At 40.1% G+C, this 21,718-nt stretch overlaps 1 protein-coding gene and 1 pseudogene across 1 annotated transcript in view; both read right to left on the bottom strand.

Moving 5' to 3' along the window:
• prlra (prolactin receptor a) overlaps positions 1 to 21,718 on the bottom strand; it is a 59,348-nt gene that overhangs the window by 22,506 nt on the left and 15,124 nt on the right. The window contains exons 2-5 of the mRNA XM_034192314.1: positions 10,834 to 10,929; positions 5,976 to 6,057; positions 890 to 1,022; positions 109 to 278 (exon numbers count right to left, since the gene is read on the bottom strand). Coding sequence (XP_034048205.1) covers positions 109 to 278; positions 890 to 1,022; positions 5,976 to 6,057; positions 10,834 to 10,836 — 388 coding nt within the window. The 5' untranslated portion in view covers positions 10,837 to 10,929. The remainder of the gene's footprint in view (positions 1 to 108; positions 279 to 889; positions 1,023 to 5,975; positions 6,058 to 10,833; positions 10,930 to 21,718) is intronic.
• On the bottom strand, positions 12,010 to 12,128 carry LOC117530163 (annotated as a pseudogene).

A 21,718-nucleotide genomic window follows, 5' to 3' on the forward strand; every position in this document is an offset into this window, starting at 1 on the left:
GCCTGATGGTAGGAGTGTGAAGAGTAAGTGTTGGGGGTGTGTACTGTCCCCAATGAGGTTGAGTAATGAGGCTGAGTTTCAGTTGATGAGTATTACATATTCCCTCACCAATATAGACCACGTCTACATCCACAGGGTCAGAGAAGTTGCTGCCGAATGCATTGGTGGCTACCACGGTGATGTTGTAGTTGACCCAAATGGAAGTGTTGTTTTTGTTGAAGAAACAGGAGTTTTCTCCAGCAGTGTGGTAGTCAGGGCACTCAAACACTGTATCAGAACTGTAGGGAAGGCAGATAAACCATGTGTTATTGTATGCAGATGCACTGTAGGGTATTCTTAGTGTGCATTCAGTAAGAGTAACCATTTTCTACCTGTGAGCTGCCATCAATACTGTGAATTACAAAGCCATCTTCTCATCAACACCTGTGCATGTAGGAAAATGCTACACTGACACTCAAGTTGTCTATCTCCATAACTGCACATTCATATGACATTGTCAACACTGATTTTCAAGGACCTGCTTAATGATAATACTGTTATTTGTACTGTGGGAGAAATGATGTCGTCATCACAGACACTCTCACGCCTTATTCAGCTTCTCAGGTGCTGCAATCAGGGCATCCATTGATTGTGCACATACAGAATGAACCGTGAAGTCAAGGCCAGTAAACCTTTTCTCACCATCAAAGGCACCTCAGCTGCAGGTTTCCACAGCCCTACCGAGCACCCAGACCATGCAAGCACTGAACAGTGTAGAACCTGAAGACATCCCTGATGTACACCAGTATTCTCTGAGAAGTCAGGCATTCTAGCACAGCTCCACAGAACACTCATAGTATCTGTGTATAGGGCAGCTATGCGTTAGGCTGTTAAACTGGGAGCCACTCACTTTTCTTTACGGTAGTATAGGGCATAGGTAGTGGGCAGGCCTCCATCAGAGCCTGGCTGCCACCAGCAGGTGAAGGTCTCTTTTTCAGGTGAGCGGCAGCTGGTGAGTTTGGGCTTCTCCGGTGGGCTGTGGACTAAAAACAAGAGAAAAAAGCATGCAATAGAGTACATGTTACACAAAGTGAATGTTAACGGGTTCACAGAAGGCACAGACAGACACAGACATTCATTTTCTATACCCTCTTATTCCAAACAAGGGTCACGGGGGAGCTGGAGCCTCTCTCAATTGTCATTGGGAGGGGTATGGGACACCATAGATAGGAAGCCAGTCTATTACAGGGCCACATATAGACAAACACAATCACATCCACGCTCACACTTAAGGTCAGTTTAAAAGTTCTAATTCATGTAACCTGGATGTCTTTGGAGGTGGGAGGAACCCATGCAAACATGGGGAGAACATGGAAATTCTACACAGAAAAGACCAGGTGGGAAGACAGACATGCACACTCAAAATTAATCTGCTGAGGGCTTTTACTTTTACTCTTTCATTGCACTGGTTTGTCTCTTATTCACCAGTTCTTCTTCATTCAGCTGCTACCAGTAGAGGTCGCAACAGCAGATCATCTACCTCCATTGCACCAAACGTGGCACACATATTGAGGTGTTATAAAATTGTCCAGCAAGGTCAAATTAGCCAAAAGTCAACCACTGGGTTAAGGTCATGTCTGTCTGTCAGGCCCTTTTGCTTATTTCTGCTAAACTTAGTTTGTCAGTTAAGGTTGACCCTGAGGCTGCCCTTAAAGAATTCACTTTGGCAATGGTTAAGGTCACGGAATTTGATTTTCAACCTGATATGGACATAAGTGGATTCTAGACTTGCCCTGACATGGTCAGCCAGACTTCAATCATTCTGGTGAAGGCCAATGTCTCTGTGCTCTGATGTCAGATTGCCTTAGCCCTTGTCTTCATGCTGATGGGTACTATTACCTAGAATTAAAGGAAATGTGACTTGAACATGTATATTGGTCATCTAAATGAATTAAGTTGTTTGAACTTAAGTTTGTAAGTTAGAGTTTACAAAACCTATTAATTTAAGTTCAAACAACTTAATTAATTTAGATGTTACCGATTGAACTTTTTAAGTTGGTTCAACTGTTCTCTTTTTTCAGTATGTTTCCAATTGAGAAGCATAAGAAAATGTTCACTAATGTTTCTTATGTGAGAAACATAAGAAAATTATGTTATTTGGCCACATTCTGATAACGTGCAACTGAGCTACATATGCACGTGGTTTGAAAAATATTTACCTTCAAGGTTCTTTCATCACAAGGGATGAAGTGACGGAAGTAGCGGCCTGGACAGATGTGCAAATTCTGTGTAACCAAAGGAATTCTTTGTAGCTGACCGAAGTCTTTAATCAAATGTCTTTAGTCTTTAGTCAAATGTCTTTAGTTCTTGAATATTGTGGATATAATGCACACAGTGAAAATGATCTTTATGAATTTGTCATGAATAAACCTGATTTTATGACAAACATTCATCCACCATTCAGCATAGCATGAGCAATGCATTTTCCCATATCTTCCTAAATGGACAGTGCCAAAACAAACTGACAATTAAACCTTAATTTTAAGTCATACTGACCAGTTCAATAAAATAGTATCAATTAAATATGACAATTGCACACCGCACAAACATATCACCCTCAAACGACAATTCTAACCTTCCATTTATGACTGATTTCATTGAAGTTTGCTGGTAGAAACCAAAGTTGTTGGTAAGTATGTAGCTCCATTGAGAAATAGCAGGATGTTGTGTGGAAGATAAATGGGGTCCCCTAATCTGTCAGAATGTCCTGTGTGATGCCAACAGAGGAGATGTTATTAAACTCTAGATTTAGCAATATTTTTTGTTGAAAAATGTAATGCTACTGTTTTTGGTTATCCAGGTGGGATTCAGAGTACAGCTGCTGCATCTTCGCATCTAAAGGAGTCAGCTGAGGTGGGTCGGCCATCTACTGAGGATGCCCCTTGTCGTCTTCCTAGGGAGGTCTTCAAGGCACATCCAAATGGGAAGAGGCCCCGGGGAAGACTCAGGACATCCTGGAGGAATTATATTTCCTATTTGGCTTGGGAACACCTTAGAATTCCTCAGAAAGAGTTAGATGACTTGGCCGAAGATATTGGCTGAGTTGTCTGGTCTGCTGCCACCACGACCCCGACCCAGATAAGCAGTTGAAAATGAATGAATGAATTCGTGAATACAGTTTTGGGATACAGGCTTGTGTACATAACTGGCAAAAATTAGCCACTCTTTCGATCCGATGGGGTCCATCTCCTTGGGATGGGATTTCTATTTCACTCTGTTTTTTAATAGGACAGTATGTAAGAGCGCCTGAGGTGCCAGTGATAGCACAGGGAACCTCGGCCCCTGCACACTGCACTATAGAACAAAAATGGGCAAGAGTATTTACATGGATGTCAGTGTGGCATGCTGGGGGTGGGAGGTGTTGTCCAGGATGCTGAGCAGTTTCCTTGGCATCCTCCTCTCTGACACCTCCACAACAGACTCCAGCTCAACCCCTCAGGGACTGAAATATGTTCATGTATCCACCTTCTAACCCTGCTTGCTCTAGGGGTTGGTAAGGTTAGATCTTACTCGTGTGAAGCGCCTTGAGGCAGTTTTCTTGTGATTTGGCGCTGTATAAATGAAATGAATTGAATTGAATGCATATGTGCAAGATAATATGCTACAAAAACATAATGTTTAGAATTATTGAAAATATGCCACAGAAAAGAAACAATGCTCCTTTTCACTGATTAGTTGTGCTGTTCTGCTCGAACGCCCCTCACAGACTTCTCTGGCAGTGGTGGGCACAGATAACCAAAAAATTAACTTCGGTAACAGATAATCAGATAACTGAAAAGTTATCTTCGATAAAGATAAAACAATAAACCACCCTAAAATGTATCGGAAGTTACAGATAACTGATAAATTCCAATATTACCTCTGACACATCTACAACTAGTAGTAGAACAAATTTAATAGCTTATAATAATATTAAAAACAACAACAGACCCCAACAATGAGACCACACTTTTCTTTCAACATTTGGCCCCTGCTGGAAGCTCTTGTTTACTACAGAGCTCCCAGCACAGAGGCACTCCGAGAGCAGCCATAAAGCCAACTCGCTATCAGTTACGACACTCCGGTCAAGCGCAGGTCTTGAAAAATAAAGTCATGCTGACTTATGGTTTTGATTATAAATAACATTAATACTAATTCTGAGGTTTTGTAACAAACAGACAGATCGCAAAGGATTCTGGGTAAAAGTGCCTCTGCTAAACAATGGCTGAGTCTCTCTTTTTGGAGCGAGGCGGAGGGGAAGGTGAAGGGCTACAAATCCCGTTTGGAGGGGTAGGAGGAGCTTACTGCTGTCTCTGAAAAAACAAACATGGTGCCGAAAGAGCCGCATAAATGAAGCAGATTTCATTACAAATTACGCTGTTTAGAAAGTTATAACTTGCCAAAAAACTTTACAGGCAGTTGTCTATGACAGCAGCGTGTATGCTGCTGGATGCATGTTGAGTATGTTGTCGTTCTGAAGAATATCGTAACGTCGCTCGTGCGCTGCGTTATAATGCACATACGCACGAACGCTACGATAAGACACTTTTATATCTCACAACGGAGAAAATCATGATAAAGTGTAAGCACGTTAATTTGTATGTTCATAAATCTTTGGATAATATCAATCCCTGCTGTTGGATTTCAAGGTCTGTAACATGTGTGTATTTTGTAAACAAACGGAGCCCTGAACACACTCATCTAATAAGCTTTCAGGCAGAAAATGAAAAGTTTCATCAGTGGGAATAAGTTGGAAAATATATACACACACATGTATATGTGTAACACATAACCTGACGTCCTAATAGACATATTATTTGTCAAGGAAATTTCTAAAGGAAATAAGGCTGGATGCAAAAAATGGGAGAATTTGAAAAAGAAATAAGGTTGTAATTCCATTAAAAAAGTGAAACTTGTATAATGTATACATTCATTGCACACAAAAAAAGCCATTTGCAAAGTCAAAAAGTTGATTTGACAGTCATCTGACATAACCGGGGTCAAAATAAATAGAACACTGCTATCTACTGGTTCCCACATGCTTAGTGAACACTACTGACCAGTAGATGGCAGTAGAGGCATTGAAAACAAAATTCCAGATACAGTAATCCCTGTCTGCTACATTTAAAATGCGTGGAATTTAACAAATGCAAATAAAACCAACATCTATAAACGCAGAGAATATATTCAAGAGAGTTTTAGGCACTAGAGTTTAATGCTGTTGTCCGTGGAGCCTGAACAGTGTCTGAAATGCATTTGTCCTGTCGTGATGTACTGAGATTACATCATCCTACCCAAAATGCATTGCGGGTCACAGGATGTGCTCACAAAACCTTAAGAATTAGCACATTACTTTGAAACTAAAACATATATCTGATATTTTCACTTAATAAAACTTCAGACGTGACAGTAATTTTAAATAACTTGTCCAAAATTTGTTTGGTTAAAATTTGAACCATAAGTTAAAAATGTATGCCTCTGGATGACTTAGGTGATATTGCCAGCCTACTGGTACGGTGTTAAAGGAAATATTTTTTTTTCTTTTGGGGCTGTTTCTCCTTTGTCTGCAGAGGACTGAGATGCTTTTTATACAAGTGGCTCTCTTCTGTTTGCAAAGGTTATAACTGTGCGTCTGTAACATAACTTTTAACAGGTGAGTGCTAAACTAATTTTAACTTTTAACAGGTGAGTGCTAAACTAATTTTAAAAATGCTTGTCGCTGTTCAGCTTTGTTTATAGGTTTAAAAGTTATCAGACAAAGATTAATCGGAAGATAATTGGTCCGATAATGTTTTTTAAAGTTATTTAAAAAGATAATCCGATAAAGAAAACATTATCTTTGATAATTATCTGTTATCGGATTATCGGAAGTGTGGCCACCACTGTTCTCTGGTGTCTAAACTTATTCTGAGAACGTATCTGGATGGAAACCCATGTTTGCATATTCGCAGACTTACGTGTTTTTGCAGTGTATGATGTGAAGAACAGCAACAGCACAGCAACCACAACCTTCTTCATCCTGGCACCACAAAGGCTTGGCTGTTTTGTACAGATAAGTAACAAAGAAGGAAAGAAAAGATGATCATACAGTCATATTACCTTTCAAGGCTTGACGTTATCAACAGCAAGGGTGAGTCACAAGTTTGCATATCAACGGAAAACGATCATTGTGATTGAACACTTTTGCTTTAAAATCAACAGTAAAATTATTTATTTGTAAATAACTATGCGCATACAGTTAGGTACATATAGACTCAAAAAATGGCTCACTGGATAGACTCAATTCAATTATGTGCAGGATTTCCATCTAATAAATATATATAGCCCTAACTCAAATATTTAAGACACATCCATGCGAGATAATGTAACTTAGTTTAGTTGGGACTACATATATTTACATATATTTGAATGTATCACTCAAACAAATGACTCATTGAATGAACTCAGTTCAGTTATGGGCAGGATTTCCAGCGAATAAATATATGTATTTGGAAATAAAAACCAACTGCGTTGCTGACCTAACTAGAGGTGGGCGATACCGGGAATTTTGGTATTGATCCGATACCAAGTAAATACAGGCCCAGTATCGCCGATATCGATATGATATTTTTTCATATTTAAGCTTCATAGATCCAAAGGATCCAAAAGACCTAGGACAGAATTTTGCCAAACATTGTACGTGACAACAAAATACTTTATTATCACAATCAACATTTTTGTTTAAAAATATCACTCAACACAACTTAAAACAAAATCTCCTGAGGTAGAGGGCTGACAACCCACAATACAAGGGTGCGCTGCTCCGTGTTGTGTGACACAGCGCAGTGCTACTCTTACAGACAGAGAGTAGACTTTGATGAATCTGCATGCGCAGCAGTCAGTGTGTGCAGGAGAGAAAAAAGCTTGAGTATCGATCTTTTTACACAAGGATCGTTCAATATCAATACCAACGTTGGTATCGATATTAGGATCGATCTGCCCACCTCTAGACCTAACCACAATACCACTTGATATCCAAAATGGAACTCATCTGAGATACACTCATTTGGTATGTCCAGTTCAAATTTGCTGAAAATCAGATCACTAATGAACAGATGCATGGAGCTTGTGTCACCCTTGTAGCCTTATGGTTGCTGAGGATAAAAAGCATTTGGAAAATTGGCTGCTGAGCTAGCTCATGATTTCAAGGAGAACATACCAGATAAAATGTTACACAATATTTTAATATATTATCAAAGATTGCACTATTTTTCTTGGACCCTTAACTGGAATAAATACATTTAGAGAATGGATGGATGATTATTTGGTTGTTGTTGTTTCCTTTTTCTTTGTTTCTCTTGGTATTCTAGTATTTTATTTAATAATGCGTATACTCCAAAGAAGCTTCTAATGAGCACTGTCCTTATTAAATATATTAAATAAATCCATGAAGAGGAAATATTTTGTGGCTTTTACACACTGACCAAGTTTCACATTCATCAACTAATATGCTAATTATAGTGGGCGATTTTAACATCCACACAGATGCTGAGAATGACAGCCTCAACACTGCATTTAATCTATTATTAGACTCTATTGGCTTTGCTCAAAAAGTAAATGAGTCCACCCACCACTTTAATCATATCTTAGATCTTGTTCTGACTTATGGTATGGAAATAGAAGACTTAACAGTATTCCCTGAAAACTCCCTTCTGTCTGATCATTTCTTAATAACATTTACATTTACTCTGATGGACTACCCAGCAGTGGGGAATAAGTTTCATTACACTAGAAGTCTTTCAGAAAGCGCTGTAACTAGGTTTAAGGATATGATTCCTTCTTTATGTTCTCTAATGCCATATACCAACACAGTGCAGAGTAGCTACCTAAACTCTGTAAGGGAGATAGAGTATCTCGTCAATAGTTTTACATCCTCATTGAAGACAACTTTGGATGCTGTAGCTCCTCTGAAAAAGAGAGCTTTAAATCAGAAGTGTCTGACTCCGTGGTATAACTCACAAACTCGTAGCTTAAAGCAGATAACCCGTAAGTTGGAGAGGAAATGGCGTCTCACTAATTTAGAAGATCTTCACTTAGCCTGGAAAAAGAGTCTGTTGCTCTATAAAAAAGGCCCTCCATAAAGCTAGGACATCTTTCTACTCATCACTAATTGAAGAAAATAAGAACAACCCCAGGTTTCTTTTCAGCACTGTAGCCAGGCTGACAAAGAGTCAGAGCTCTATTGAGCTGAGTATTCCATTAACTTTAACTAGTAATGACTTCATGACTTTCTTTGCTAACAAAATTTTAACTATTAGAGAAAAAATTACTCATAACCATCCCAAAGACGTATCGTTATCTTTGGCTGCTTTCAGTGATGCCGGTATTTGGTTAGACTCTTTCTCTCCGATTGTTCTGTCTGAGTTATTTTCATTAGTTACTTCATCCAAACCATCAACATGTTTATTAGACCCCATTCCTACCAGGCTGCTCAAGGAAGCCCTACCATTATTTAATGCTTCGATCTTAAATATGATCAATCTATCTTTGTTAGTTGGCTATGTACCACAGGCTTTTAAGGTGGCAGTAATTAAACCATTACTTAAAAAGCCATCACTTGACCCAGCTATCTTAGCTAATTATAGGCCAATCTCCAACCTTCCTTTTCTCTCAAAAATTCTTGAAAGGGTAGTTGTAAAACAGCTAACTGATCATCTGCAGAGGAATGGTCTATTTGAAGAGTTTCAGTCAGGTTTTAGAATTCATCATAGTACAGAAACAGCATTAGTGAAGGTTACAAATGATCTTCTTATGGCCTCGGACAGTGGACTCATCTCTGTGCTTGTTCTGTTAGACCTCAGTGCTGCTTTTGATACTGTTGACCATAAAATTTTATTACAGAGATTAGAGCATGCCATAGGTATTAAAGGCACTGCGCTGCGGTGGTTTGAATCATATTTGTCTAATAGATTACAATTTGTTCATGTAAATGGGGAATCTTCTTCACAGACTAAAGTTAATTATGGAGTTCCACAAGGTTCTGTGCTAGGACCAATTTTATTCACTTTATACATGCTTCCCTTAGGCAGTATTATTAGACGGTATTGCTTAAATTTTCATTGTTACGCAGATGATACCCAGCTTTATCTATCCATGAAGCCAGAGGACACACACCAATTAGCTAAACTGCAGGATTGTCTTACAGACATAAAGACATGGATGACCTCTAATTTCCTGCTTTTAAACTCAGATAAAACTGAAGTTATTGTACTTGGCCCCACAAATCTTAGAAACATGGTGTCTAACCAGATCCTTACTCTGGATGGCATTACCCTGACCTCTAGTAATACTGTGAGAAATCTTGGAGTCATTTTTGATCAGGATATGTCATTCAAAGCGCATATTAAACAAATATGTAGGACTGCTTTTTTGCATTTACGCAATATCTCTAAAATCAGAAAGGTCTTGTCTCAGAGTGATGCTGAAAAACTAATTCATGCATTTATTTCCTCTAGGCTGGACTATTGTAATTCATTATTATCAGGTTGTCCTAAAAGTTCCCTAAAAAGCCTTCAGTTAATTCAAAATGCTGCAGCTAGAGTACTGACGGGGACTAGAAGGAGAGAGCATATCTCACCCATATTGGCCTCTCTTCATTGGCTTCCTGTTAATTCTAGAATAGAATTTAAAATTCTTCTTCTTACTTATAAGGTTTTGAATAATCAGGTCCCATCTTATCTTAGGGACCTCGTAGTACCATATCACCCCAATAGAGCACTTCGCTCTCAGACTGCAGGCTTACTTGTAGTTCCTAGGGTTTGTAAGAGTAGAATGGGAGGCAGAGCCTTCAGCTTTCAGGCTCCTCTCCTGTGGAACCAGCTCCCAATTCAGATCAGGGAGACAGACACCCTCTCTACTTTTAAGATTAGGCTTAAAACTTTCCTTTTTGCTAAAGCTTATAGTTAGGGCTGGATCAGGTGACCCTGAACCATCCCTTAGTTATGCTGCTATAGACGTAGACTGCTGGGGGGTTCCCATGATGCACTGTTTCTTTCTCTTTTTGCTCTGTATGCACCACTCTGCATTTAATCATTAGTGATCGATCTCTGCTCCCCTCCACAGCATGTCTTTTCCCTGGTTCTCTCCCTCAGCCCCAACCAGTCCCAGCAGAAGACTGCCCCTCCCTGAGCCTGGTTCTGCTGGAGGTTTCTTCCTGTTAAAAGGGAGTTTTTCCTTCCCACTGTAGCCAAGTGCTTGCTCACAGGGGGTCGTTTTGACCGTTGGGGTTTTACATAATTATTGTATGGCCTTGCCTTACAATATAAAGCGCCTTGGGGCAACTGTTTGTTGTGATTTGGCGCTATATAAAAAAATTGATTGATTGATTGATCAATAAGGTGAGAAACCAGACCCATTTCTATCCAAAATGTTGCTGAATAAAATGAAGACTGTATTATCCAGTTAGTAATATTGATATTAAATTAAACTGTCATGTCACTGACATTTGGTCAGTGGTCCTGTGTTGTTTGCACTCACAGTTAATGCGGCTGTGCCACAGAAACAGTCCTTTTAGAAACCTGTGAGTTAGGAAACTTAATATAAAACACCCTTTTAATCAGCACTGAGTGAGCCTTCACTCTACAGAAAACTGGGCTCATCAGTATTTTATCTTTTCCATACTTGGAAATATTGCATCAGTGTTTCTCTAGGTGTTGTATGGCATGTTGTCCTATATGCGTAACAGCAGCATCCATGTATTGCGTCAGACACAACCTATATCCTATTTGACAAAAACCAATGCGGAGCTGGTAGTGGTGCTGAACAATTGGGACAAACCATGGTCAGTGTCGACTCAGTACAGCGATGTCAGTGACAGCTGCACTTCTGATGGACATCAGTTAACATCGACAGTCCTGCCAAAGTCATGAGTTTCTGAAAAAAAGACAGTCTTAATTAATTTGTGTCACATAAACATGGCTGTCATGCAACAATTTTGCCACCATTGGGCATATGGTGTGTGTTAGTGCCTTCGTGACCCTTGCAGAACTGTATTCTTGAGGGGACTGTAGGTGACTCCCCTAAATCACCGACGGTCTCATTTTTGTGTGTAGTTATGAAATTTTTACTGAAGATTCATATCATGACAGGCAAGAACTGATTATATTTTCAAGGTTATAGGTCAAAGGACAAAGTCAGGAAAAATCTTGGAAAATTGGAAAAACCCGTATCTTTAACATTGAATGAATTTTCAGAAATTCACAACTCTGTCAAAAAAGATCAAATTTCTTTCATATGTGAGAATGTTTGGCATTCTTTACTGACTGACAAAGTCTGATCTGAATCTGATACAGATCACAGATGTTGTGACCAGTTAAATTTAACACTGAAAACCCAATTTGATGTATATGTTTACATTATATCTTAATCAAATGTGCTCCAATCACTCTCATATTTGAAAGAGAGGTGCAGACTGACACTCACTATGGCTTGACAAAGTTTGATCCGGATCTGATCCGAATTGTGGATTTTGTAGACATTTGAATTTAATATTGAAATGCCCATTTGGTGTACATTTTGCATTATATCGCAATCAAAAGTGTCTCAATCACTCTCATTTGTGACAATGAGGTGCAAACTGGCACTCTCAATGAATAGACTAAGTTTGATCTGCATCTGATCCGTATTGTGGATTTAGCAGATATTACACATTAATATTGAGCCCTTTTGATCTATATTTTGCAGTATATTTTAGTTTAGGAAAAGCTCATTCTAACAAGACTTTGACCTTGAAAATTTTTTTCCAAGGTAAAAATTTGTGGAACTGGAAACTAGTGTTGGCAGAGGATTGCACTCTGCTAGTTTGGATATGTAACAGATGAAAGTTATTCATTCGGCTGCTCCCGGTTTTGTTTGGGGTCGCCACAGCGGATACAGCCAGATCCGCATTGGTAATTGGCACAAGTTTTACGCCAGATGCCCTTCCTGACGCAACTCCAGTTTTACCTGGAGAAACACATACAGCCGCTGGTGTTCCAGAGAGGTCTCCCATCCAAGTACTAACCAGATCCTGTTCTGCTTAGCTTCTGAGATCTGACGGGATCAGGCTGACACAGAGTAGAACGGCTGCATGTAACAGATGAAAGTAAAAAAATAATTAGAACTTACTAATTTAGTCCACTCAGCACATCCTCTGAGATCTTGCTATTCCATTGGATAAATTGAATAAATGCGATGTCTGCATTCATGTACTGGACAAATTTGCTTTTTCCACCTTGGCATCCCACGTGTCCCATCCACGGAACAAGATGGACCTGGCATGCTGCTTAAAGCTGCTAATTTAACTTAAGGGTAAGATATAAATGGATCGAACACACGGTCACGGCACATGCACGTTGATAATGCTGATTGGGCTTATTGTGTATGAGGAAATTTGCCAATTTCCAACACTTGGACAGCTGCAACCATCTTACGTTTTCTTGCATCATATTTTTCTTACAGGTCTGTGTTAAATGTTATACAAACTATACCTTCAGTGCATGAACATGAACTGTCAGCAGCAAAGAAAAATGACAGGGTGCTGCCGTGCAAGGCACCAAGAGTAACTATGGGATTAAAAGCCTTTAACCATTTGACCATCACCTCCCTGAGATCGGGAGTAAAAACAGTTTGTAAGAGAACATAATTGTGCATTCAGCTAAAATGGTGTTACGTTTTTGCCAAAAATACACAATACAAGCATTCAAATGGTGGGAACAGCCGGAATACAAATATGGAGAAAAGGCACGGGGGGGATTTAAAAATAATCACAAATAGTATAATGTTCCACTAAGGATTAAAAAAAAATAGCATAATTTCTGTGCACATCTACCAGCTGGCACATACAGCGTGACTGATTATGTAACTACAGTTCAAGGCTTTGCCACCACACCAGAGATTTTTGCAGATAGTTTACCTCACATCATTTCCATGGCCACATGGACATGTTTGCATTATAGACTGCATGACTTTTCATTTCTGATGAGGAAATCAGATAATGCGGGAACACTTTGACATATACTTTTGCACCAAACCTGGAAACTGTTGCACAGTGAGGAAAGATACTAATTTGCAGTTTGAACATGAATAATGTATTCTTAAGGGCCTTTCACACTGAACGCGTCAGACGTGTCAGAAGCATCAAAAATCGGTCTAAAAAGCATTATTTTCAATGAGACGCGTTGCTTTTTAGACTCTTTACATTCATACTATAATTTGGCATTGCTAAATAATAAATAGTTAAAAATCTAATGGGACAAAGATATAAATAAAATGCTGCAATGTGAGGGAAGGTTTTATAAGGTGCATCAACAGTTGCTTATTACCCGATGGCTAAGTTGGTTCCACTCCTCCAGCCAAGGCAAAGGAGTCGGTATCGGGTTATTTGGTCACATGACTTTTAGTCAGGATTCTGACATTTTGCTGATTGGCTGAGACACGCTGCTCTCTGATTGGATCCAGCCTTTGTTTACGATGTAGCACTGGTACCACAGTCTCTGGAGGAGTGGAACCAACTTACATTTTCAGCGGTTACGCCACAGCCAATCACAGAGCGTGACATGATAGCCAATAGCAGCTGATGTATCAGATGGACCAATCACAGCCATGTTTTCAAAAACACGCTACCAGTCTCTTTGTATAACAAAATGTGGTACCAGTGCTACCCGATGGCTATCAATATATGACCATCGGATATTGCAGGCTTTGTCAGTCCGTCCGTCTGTCCATCTGTCTGTGCTCTGCATAAGTCCAGTCCTATTACTGCCGGGGTCTTCAAGTTCACAGGGAACATTCTTGGGACACAGACCTTGGACAAGTTCAAAGATGGCTAACCTTGACCTATTTAAAGAGGTTAAACAGTCACATTCTGTTTCATATTTTTATGCTATGAATCATGCAAATCCATTTTTTTTTTGAGGAGCAGGGGTGACAGCCAGGGGCATAGCACCAAATTCTGGGCCCTAGGTACTAGCCATATTGAAGACACCCCCCCCCCCCCGTTATGTTCTTTTTTATTAATGCAAACACCAAATTTCTAATGCGTAGTCAAACCAGGTCTAAATCATGTATACCTTAGATCACACCTGGGAGTCAGAACCCTTTTTAAAGTTGGTGGAGCAATATTGAGTTGGGGGGGTCTGGGGGACCAAATTGCACCATTTTCTAGAAAAATGGTACAATTTGGTGCATTCCTGTGCATTTTAACAGAACCAAATTGCACCAAATTGTACCATTCCCATCTGTTAAAATGCACAGGAATGCACCAAATTGCACCATTTTTCTAGAAAATGGTGCAATTTGGTCCCCCAGACCCCCCAACTCAATATAGCTAGCTTTCAAGCTCACCTCTCTTTTCAAAGAATTTGGTTAGCAGCTGCTTTCCCTCATTTAGTTTTCTTTCCCTGTCCTTTTTTCTCTTCTTTTTTGAAATACGGACTTTGATTTTTTTTTTAGGAAAGACATATTTTATTTCAGCCTAAACACTAGGGCTGCAACTAACGATTATTTTACTAATCAGTACATCGGTCGATTATTTTTTCGATTAATCGTTTTGGGTTTTTTTTTTACTTACATGTGAGTTTTGCCATTATTTCTTTAAGTGAAAAGGCCTTTGTCACACAACATCAACGTTTGACCTTGTAACAAAGTTATGTTACATTCTCATCAAAAACATACCTGGAGTAGTGTTTTGTTTTATTTTGCACATATAACCATCACTGACACACCACAAAGAGATTTCCATCAGGTTTAGACGCCTACAGCAACTATCTCAACCACTGACAACATATTACAGCAAGCAAGGGCTTAGGTTTGGTCTCAGCTTTGATAGGGACAATACCACCCCCCCGGCCCCCCTGCCCACCACCACCACCCCCTAACCCACTCATACCATTAGACACACAAGTACAGCATAATACATAACATATGACGACATAATGCTGAATAATTTAACACTTTATTTACATTATTAAGTGTGTAGGCAAACAAACAAATAGCTTAAATAACAAAACTGCACCCAAAATCACAAATCTATTCTATAGGCCTACACCTGAGAGAACAAGACAACAAAAAAAAAATACTTGTGGACCTAACAAAAAAAAAAAAAAAAGTTTTTGCAACCAAGATGTATAATCTATTCTCTTCATCAATAATGCAGTTATAGGTATCTGGCAACCTAATTTGACAAAAAAAAGGGCTTTCCAATGATATATGGTGTATTACGGTAAACGTAAACCTGTGATGTCATAACGCAGAGGAAAAACACGGAAGCTTCACACTAGTGCGCCGCTGATTCTCATTACCGTAAGTTCTCATGTAAGCCCTCACTCTGAAAAATTTCAACACTGACAGCAAGCCAAGAACCCGTGCTTTCCAACAGTATGCTATATGTTGCATATATTACGGTAAAGTGCGTTCGGTGACTTTTGAAACGAGGGAAAAGTATGAAAAAGAGCGCAAAAGTGACAGAAAAGTACAGAGACAGACAGCAAACATAAATGTAGTAATTTTTGAGGAAAAGGCAGGGTGTTAGTGTCATTTGTGAAGGTGTGTGTGCGTGTTTGTGTGGGTGTGCAGTTTATTTTAAGTGTGGCGCACAGCTTTGTTCGCAAGCCCCCCCGCCCTTCTTGTTTTTCTGCACCGGAGCCACCCATCCTCTGCGCTCCTGGACCTCCCACTTTACAAATTAAGCACTGACTGCCAACACGAGATGCGCTTTGTTTACGTTCATGTGAGAAGAACGTGAGCCAATGAAATTGCAACATGGGTAACCCTGTCACTCTGGCAAGTCGAAAACACAAAATGTGACAACTAAAATTTAGTATCGAGTTCGCAAAAAAATATTGAATGATTTTGTTATATCAAAAAATGCTAAATATTGGTAGGGACTATTTTGCCATCCCAAAATATTGGTTGTGACTTGTCCCTATGGTCCATATGCAAACCTATGCCCCTGACAGAAAGAGTCCGCGAAAGTATTTTAAAGGCCTGACTAAAGTGTAATATGTTATATTAAGATATTTTCATGAAAAAAGACACAAATGAGCAGTTTCCTGCATTTTATTTTTTTCTTGTGTAAAAACACAGCTTAGATGTGGTTTGACCGAAACAAATTGTCATTAAACTTAATAAGACAGGGATGAAGTGGAGGTTTAAGAGTCACTAGGTGTTCACAGGAAACAGTTATTTCTATATTTATTTATGTTCATTGTTAGTTGGTTTAATCTTTTCTGTTTTGTTTTATCAGATTCTTTTTGTCCGTTTCTCTAAAACTATTGAGGCATTATTAGTTATTACTGTTTTATTATTATTATTGTTGTTTGTTGTTTTATATTATTGTTGTATTATTGTTGTTGTTTCTATTATTATTGATATATAAATAAAAATAAATGAATAAAATATTGTAATACATTTGACTCTTTTACAACAAACGCTGAGCCATGAATTATTATAAAGAAAACAAACGTGCTGACAGCTGCAACAGCTTAATACTAACTTCAACATTGAAAACGCCATAGACATGCTAACGCGTTAGCATCGGTACCGTTTTAAAGTTATAAAATACATCTATCAACTGTTTCAGAAGACCATAACAGGTCAGATTAACATAAAAAAAAGTAAATGTTACTCACAGACATATGCTCTTTGGGGTTTTAGAAGCAGTGCTTCAAGGTTCAAAGCAAAGCCGCGCTGCAGAAACGGTTGATTTATATGGAAGAAACGAAACATTTGCGGTAAAACAAAGTTATCTAACAACTAAATGATGACTAAATTAGTTGACAACTATTTTAATAATCAATTAAATCAATTAGTTGTTTCAGCACTGCTAAACACTTCTGTCAGTTTGGGATGTGTGTGTGTGTGTGGGGGGGGGGGGGGGGGGGGGGGTCGTCTGTGCTCCTGGACTAAACCATTGTACAACCGTGCAGGGGTGGGAAGGGCCCTCAGAGATCTTTCAGTATTATTGTTAGAGCAGAATTATGTTTTGCAACATTTATACATTCATTCTAATTCTATTCTTTTACAACATGAATTGTATGGACATTAATAACATGCAACACAAAAATGTATTTAATGCCATTTTTTTGTGGGCCCCCCAATGCTCTGGGCCCTGGATACATAGTACCCTTTACCCTCCCAGTCCGACGCCCCTGGTGACAGCCAATCAGAGCAGAGCGGCACTGTCACATCACTGTTATGATCGAGGCTCTCTTTTTCAAATCAAAGAGTCAATGGAATGCCTTTTTAATGACTGGGACAGATACAAACTTTCCCACCCCCGTTTGTGTGCTCGCCCTCCTCCCAGGAATACCTGTTGTTATTGCATCGTCTAGGTAATTCCAAAAAGGGGTCCAAGAGGAAATCCTCAAAGCCTCGAGGTTGCAGAGCGGGCATCCAGTTTCGGGTAAAATGTGAGGCGAGGTCTGTGGCTCGCTCATACCGAAGCTACAGGTGGCTGTGCCCCGTTTCTCTTCAGCAGGACATGGCTGGCGGTGCTGCTCTGCTAACGCTCTCCGCGGTCCCTCCATGCAGTAGTGGTTGGCCCTTGCATCGCTGTATCCCTGATGGACGTCCCGCCTGGATCCCTGGCTCATCTCGGCCGTCTTTGTGTACATCCTGGGAGCGACGTGGGCTGTGCCGGTATAGCTGGATGTCACATGACCGTGGGAGATGCCTGCAGCCAATCCCGCTGCTTTCTGCTGGCTCGACCGAGGCGTAATCGCTGAGTCGGATCGGATTATTGAATGCACGCTCCATCACAAATAAAGCATTCTCTATTAATGAACTTTTTGTCAGGAGGAACCTGGATTTCCTTTTCCTCACTGAAACGTGACAGAGGGAGAACGAGTTAATACATTTAAATGAGCTCTGTCCGGCTGGCTGTTTAGTTGTGGGAAAGCCCCGCCCCTCTCACCGTGGTGGGGGCCTGGCTGCTGTGTACCAGGACAAGTTCACATGCAGACATACGAACACAGATCACGCCGCCTCTTTTGAGGTACTTATGATGGAAGTTGGTTCCTCAGATACTTTTTATTGTATTTTGATTTATCGCCCCCCAGGCCCTGCTGGGACCTTTTTAAAGGATTTTACAGACCTTTTAACATCCATAATTCGATTGGAAAGGGTTTTAATTATGGGGGATTTTTAATTTGCACATTGACAATGACACATCAAGTCATGCTGTAGAACTTTTATCAGTGACTGAGACATTTAATTTTAAACAGCATGTGTCAGGCCCCACCCATAGTAAAGGCCATACTTTGGATCTGGTCTTCACATTGGGTCTGCATGTTACTGATGTGTGCGTAGAGGATGTTCTGTTGAGCGACCACTCCTGTGTTCTCTTTGACTTGAGGGTGCCGTCTCAGCCAAGGCCTGTGCTCTCCAAGGTAGAAAGGAGGATTATCACAGGGGAAACATCCACACATTTTTGTGATAGGTTTGATCCTCTTCTTTTTAGTGAGTGCACTGAAATTGATGGCCTTGTGGACAGCTTTAATGGTCACTGTGCAAATATCATTGGAGGTCCACAGGCTGCATTTGAGAGACCTAATAGCCTCCCTAAATAAGATGTTAGAAGAGGCCAGGGCAAACTACTTCAATCTGCTGATTTCCTCTAATAGAGGAAATCCCAAGGTGCTCTTTGAAACTATTAGCTCTATTGTGGCACCTGCTACTTATGTCACTCCTGTTCACTATAAAACTACTAGTGATGAGTTTCTGACTTTCTTTATTGATAAGGTCAGGGCTATAAAAGATAGACTGCCACAGTCAGTGCCACCTTGTCAAGGCCCCCAGCATATGGGACCACCCCCTCAATGCTGGGCATCATTTGCTCCTGTTACACAGGAGGACATTTTATCCATTATCAGCAAAATGAAACCATCTTCTAGTACACTAGATGTTCTTCCTTTTAGACTTTTCATGAATGTATTTGATTCTATTGGGCCAAAATGTTTAATATGTCCCTGTCGACTGGTGTGTTCCCCAGTTCTTTTAAGCATGCTGTTGTGGAGCCACAGCTTAAGAAAGCTGGACTGGACCCTACAGATCTGAAGCACTTTAGGCCAATATCAAAAACCCCCTTCCTGGCTAAAGTCCTGGAAAAATTGGTCTGTGCCCAACTAACTTTCTTTTTGCAGACTAACAACATTTATGACACTTTTCAATCTGGGTACCGTGAGTTTCACTCCACTGAAACGGCTCTGTTGAAAGTGTCGAGTGACATTATGATGGCCGCTGATACTGGCAAATGCACTGTCTTGGTTTTGTTGGATTTGTCATCTGCATTTGACACAGTTGACCATGGCATCCTGATCAGGAGACTACAGGATCTGGTGGGGATGTCGGGTCCTGTATTAGAGTGGTTTAGCTCCTACTTGGTTGGTAGAACTTTTAGTGTGTCTGTTGTTAATGTGATGTCTGAGTCTGCTGACCTTTTGTGGGGTGTGCCGCAGGGCTCGGTTCTGGGACCTATTTTATTTCTTTTGTATATCATCCCTCTCGGCAAGTTGATCCAGCAGTTTTGTGACGTATCCTATCATCTCTATGCTGATGACCTGCAGCTGTACTGCTCCTTTAAAACAACTGAGACCCAGAAACTCAATTCTTTAACCAATTGTCTCACCAAAGTTAAGGAATGGCTCAGTGAAAACAGCTTGCAGCTGAACTCTGATAAGACTGAAACATTGATTGTTGCTCCGGAGAGTGCCATGCCTGCTGTTAGGCTGCACCTTGGTGAACTGAATAGTTCAGTTAAGGGCAGCCTGCGCAATCTTGGCATTATCTTGGATAAAGGGATGTCTCTGGAACATCATATGAAACAGTTAGTTAGGAATTGTTTTTTCCAGATCCGGAATATCTCTAAACTTCGAAAAATGGTGTCTTTTGAAGAGTTAGAGATGATTGTACATGCTTTTATATCTTCACGACTGGATTACTGTAACAGCCTGTTCACGTGTCTTAATAAGAAAGAACTGGCTCGTTTGCAGGTTGTGCAAAACTCCGCTGCACCGCTTCTGACCTGCACCCACAGGAGAGCCCATATTAGCCCAATACTCAAGTCCCTGCATTGGCTCCCTGTCTCGTTTAGGACAAATTATAAAATCCTGGTGCTTACATTTAGAGCTCTGCATGGGCAGGCTCCAGAATACATCAAGGAACTGATCCAACCGTATGTGTCCACCAGGGGCCTGAGGTCCTCCAACCTGAACCTGCTGATGGTTCCCCGTACCTGTTTTAAAACTCGAGGGGACAGATCTTTTAAAGCCGTGGCGCCGCACCTTTGGAATGAGCTTCCCTGCTCCCTTTGCTCGATAGACTCTGTCGATGTTTTTAAAAAGCAACTTAAGACTCACCTTTTTAAAATTGCATTTTAGCTTGATTTTCTTTTAAATGTTTGTATGTGTTATTTTGTATTTATTGATTTTATCATGTGAAGCACTTTGTGACCCTGGTCTGTGAAAAGTGCTATATAAATAAAGTTTACTTACTTACTTACTTACTTACTGCCTGGCAGTGTTGCCAGATATGAAATATGCAACTATCGTACCAAAACCTAAAAATTATCGTATTTTGGGAGAAATTTTCGTACACAAACAAAACGCATACAATGTAGCTATTTTAGTGTTTTTTTTTATTTCCAAAGAATTTTATGTCACATTTTAAACAGTAATTCACAATATCCCTATAGTAATGGGGAACCTATGGCACAAAAAGAATGCAAATGCACTGCCAGACTAGAAAGATTTTTTTTTTCTGTGAAGGGACACAAACATGTGTTAATTACCAGACTAGAAAGAGTTGAATTCAACCTCGGGGTCGCTGTCGTCATCCGATGCCATGGTCACTTGTGCAGATTTTGTTGAACACAGAAAAAATGTTGACACCTCCATAAGGAACTTGAACTTTTTTATTTTTCTTGTATATCTCTTTGCTCTTGTGTTTTGTTCGTTTGTTATTGCATTTGTTGAAATAAAGTTTCGAAAAAAAAAAAAAAGATGTTGTTGGTTGGGGAATCTTCCTGTCATGGCAGAGATTGGATGGGAACTTGTTACTTTGTATGGAGAGGGGGCGGGCTTTCAAATGGCTTTGTCCCCGGGCGGCCAAAGCCAGCAGCAGCCCTGTGTGTGGTGTGTCTTTGATGCCGCCTGAGTGCAACGCCTGCAAAATGATTCTTGGGTGTCAGAGAGTGATGCGTGTTTGGGCAACCAACTGAAATTATCGTACATTTTGGATTTTTTCCCATTATTGATCGTACAGAGGGCAAAACTATCGTACAAGTACGATAATTATCGTACATCTGGCAACACTGCTGCCTGGTCTCTGTCTGGTGCTCCAGCACTGTTTAGTTTCTGGCTAAATATAACATGTTTCTCATATATTATGTAAAAGTTAGCGAGAAATAAACACTTCTAAATCTGAAAATGCTGTTTTTGAAACCTGATAATACCTCTGGACTGGAGAAATTTACAAGACACTTAGCGTGGTGACGTCAGTAGCACTCACAAGGCCAAGGACTGGTCAAATGACCAATCTACCTCAGGAGAGTCAAATGACCCCAAGATCCCCTGTGGAGAGCTACTTCTGTTATGTAAACAAGGAAGTCTCAGAACACCTCAGGGGAGGGGCTGACTAGGCTAGCCACATTCTTGTGTAGCCACATTCTTGTGTTTGCATATTTGCT

The sequence above is a fragment of the Thalassophryne amazonica genome, chromosome 17 (genome assembly GCF_902500255.1).
Source record: "Thalassophryne amazonica chromosome 17, fThaAma1.1, whole genome shotgun sequence".
Lineage (NCBI taxonomy): Eukaryota > Metazoa > Chordata > Actinopteri > Batrachoidiformes > Batrachoididae > Thalassophryne > Thalassophryne amazonica.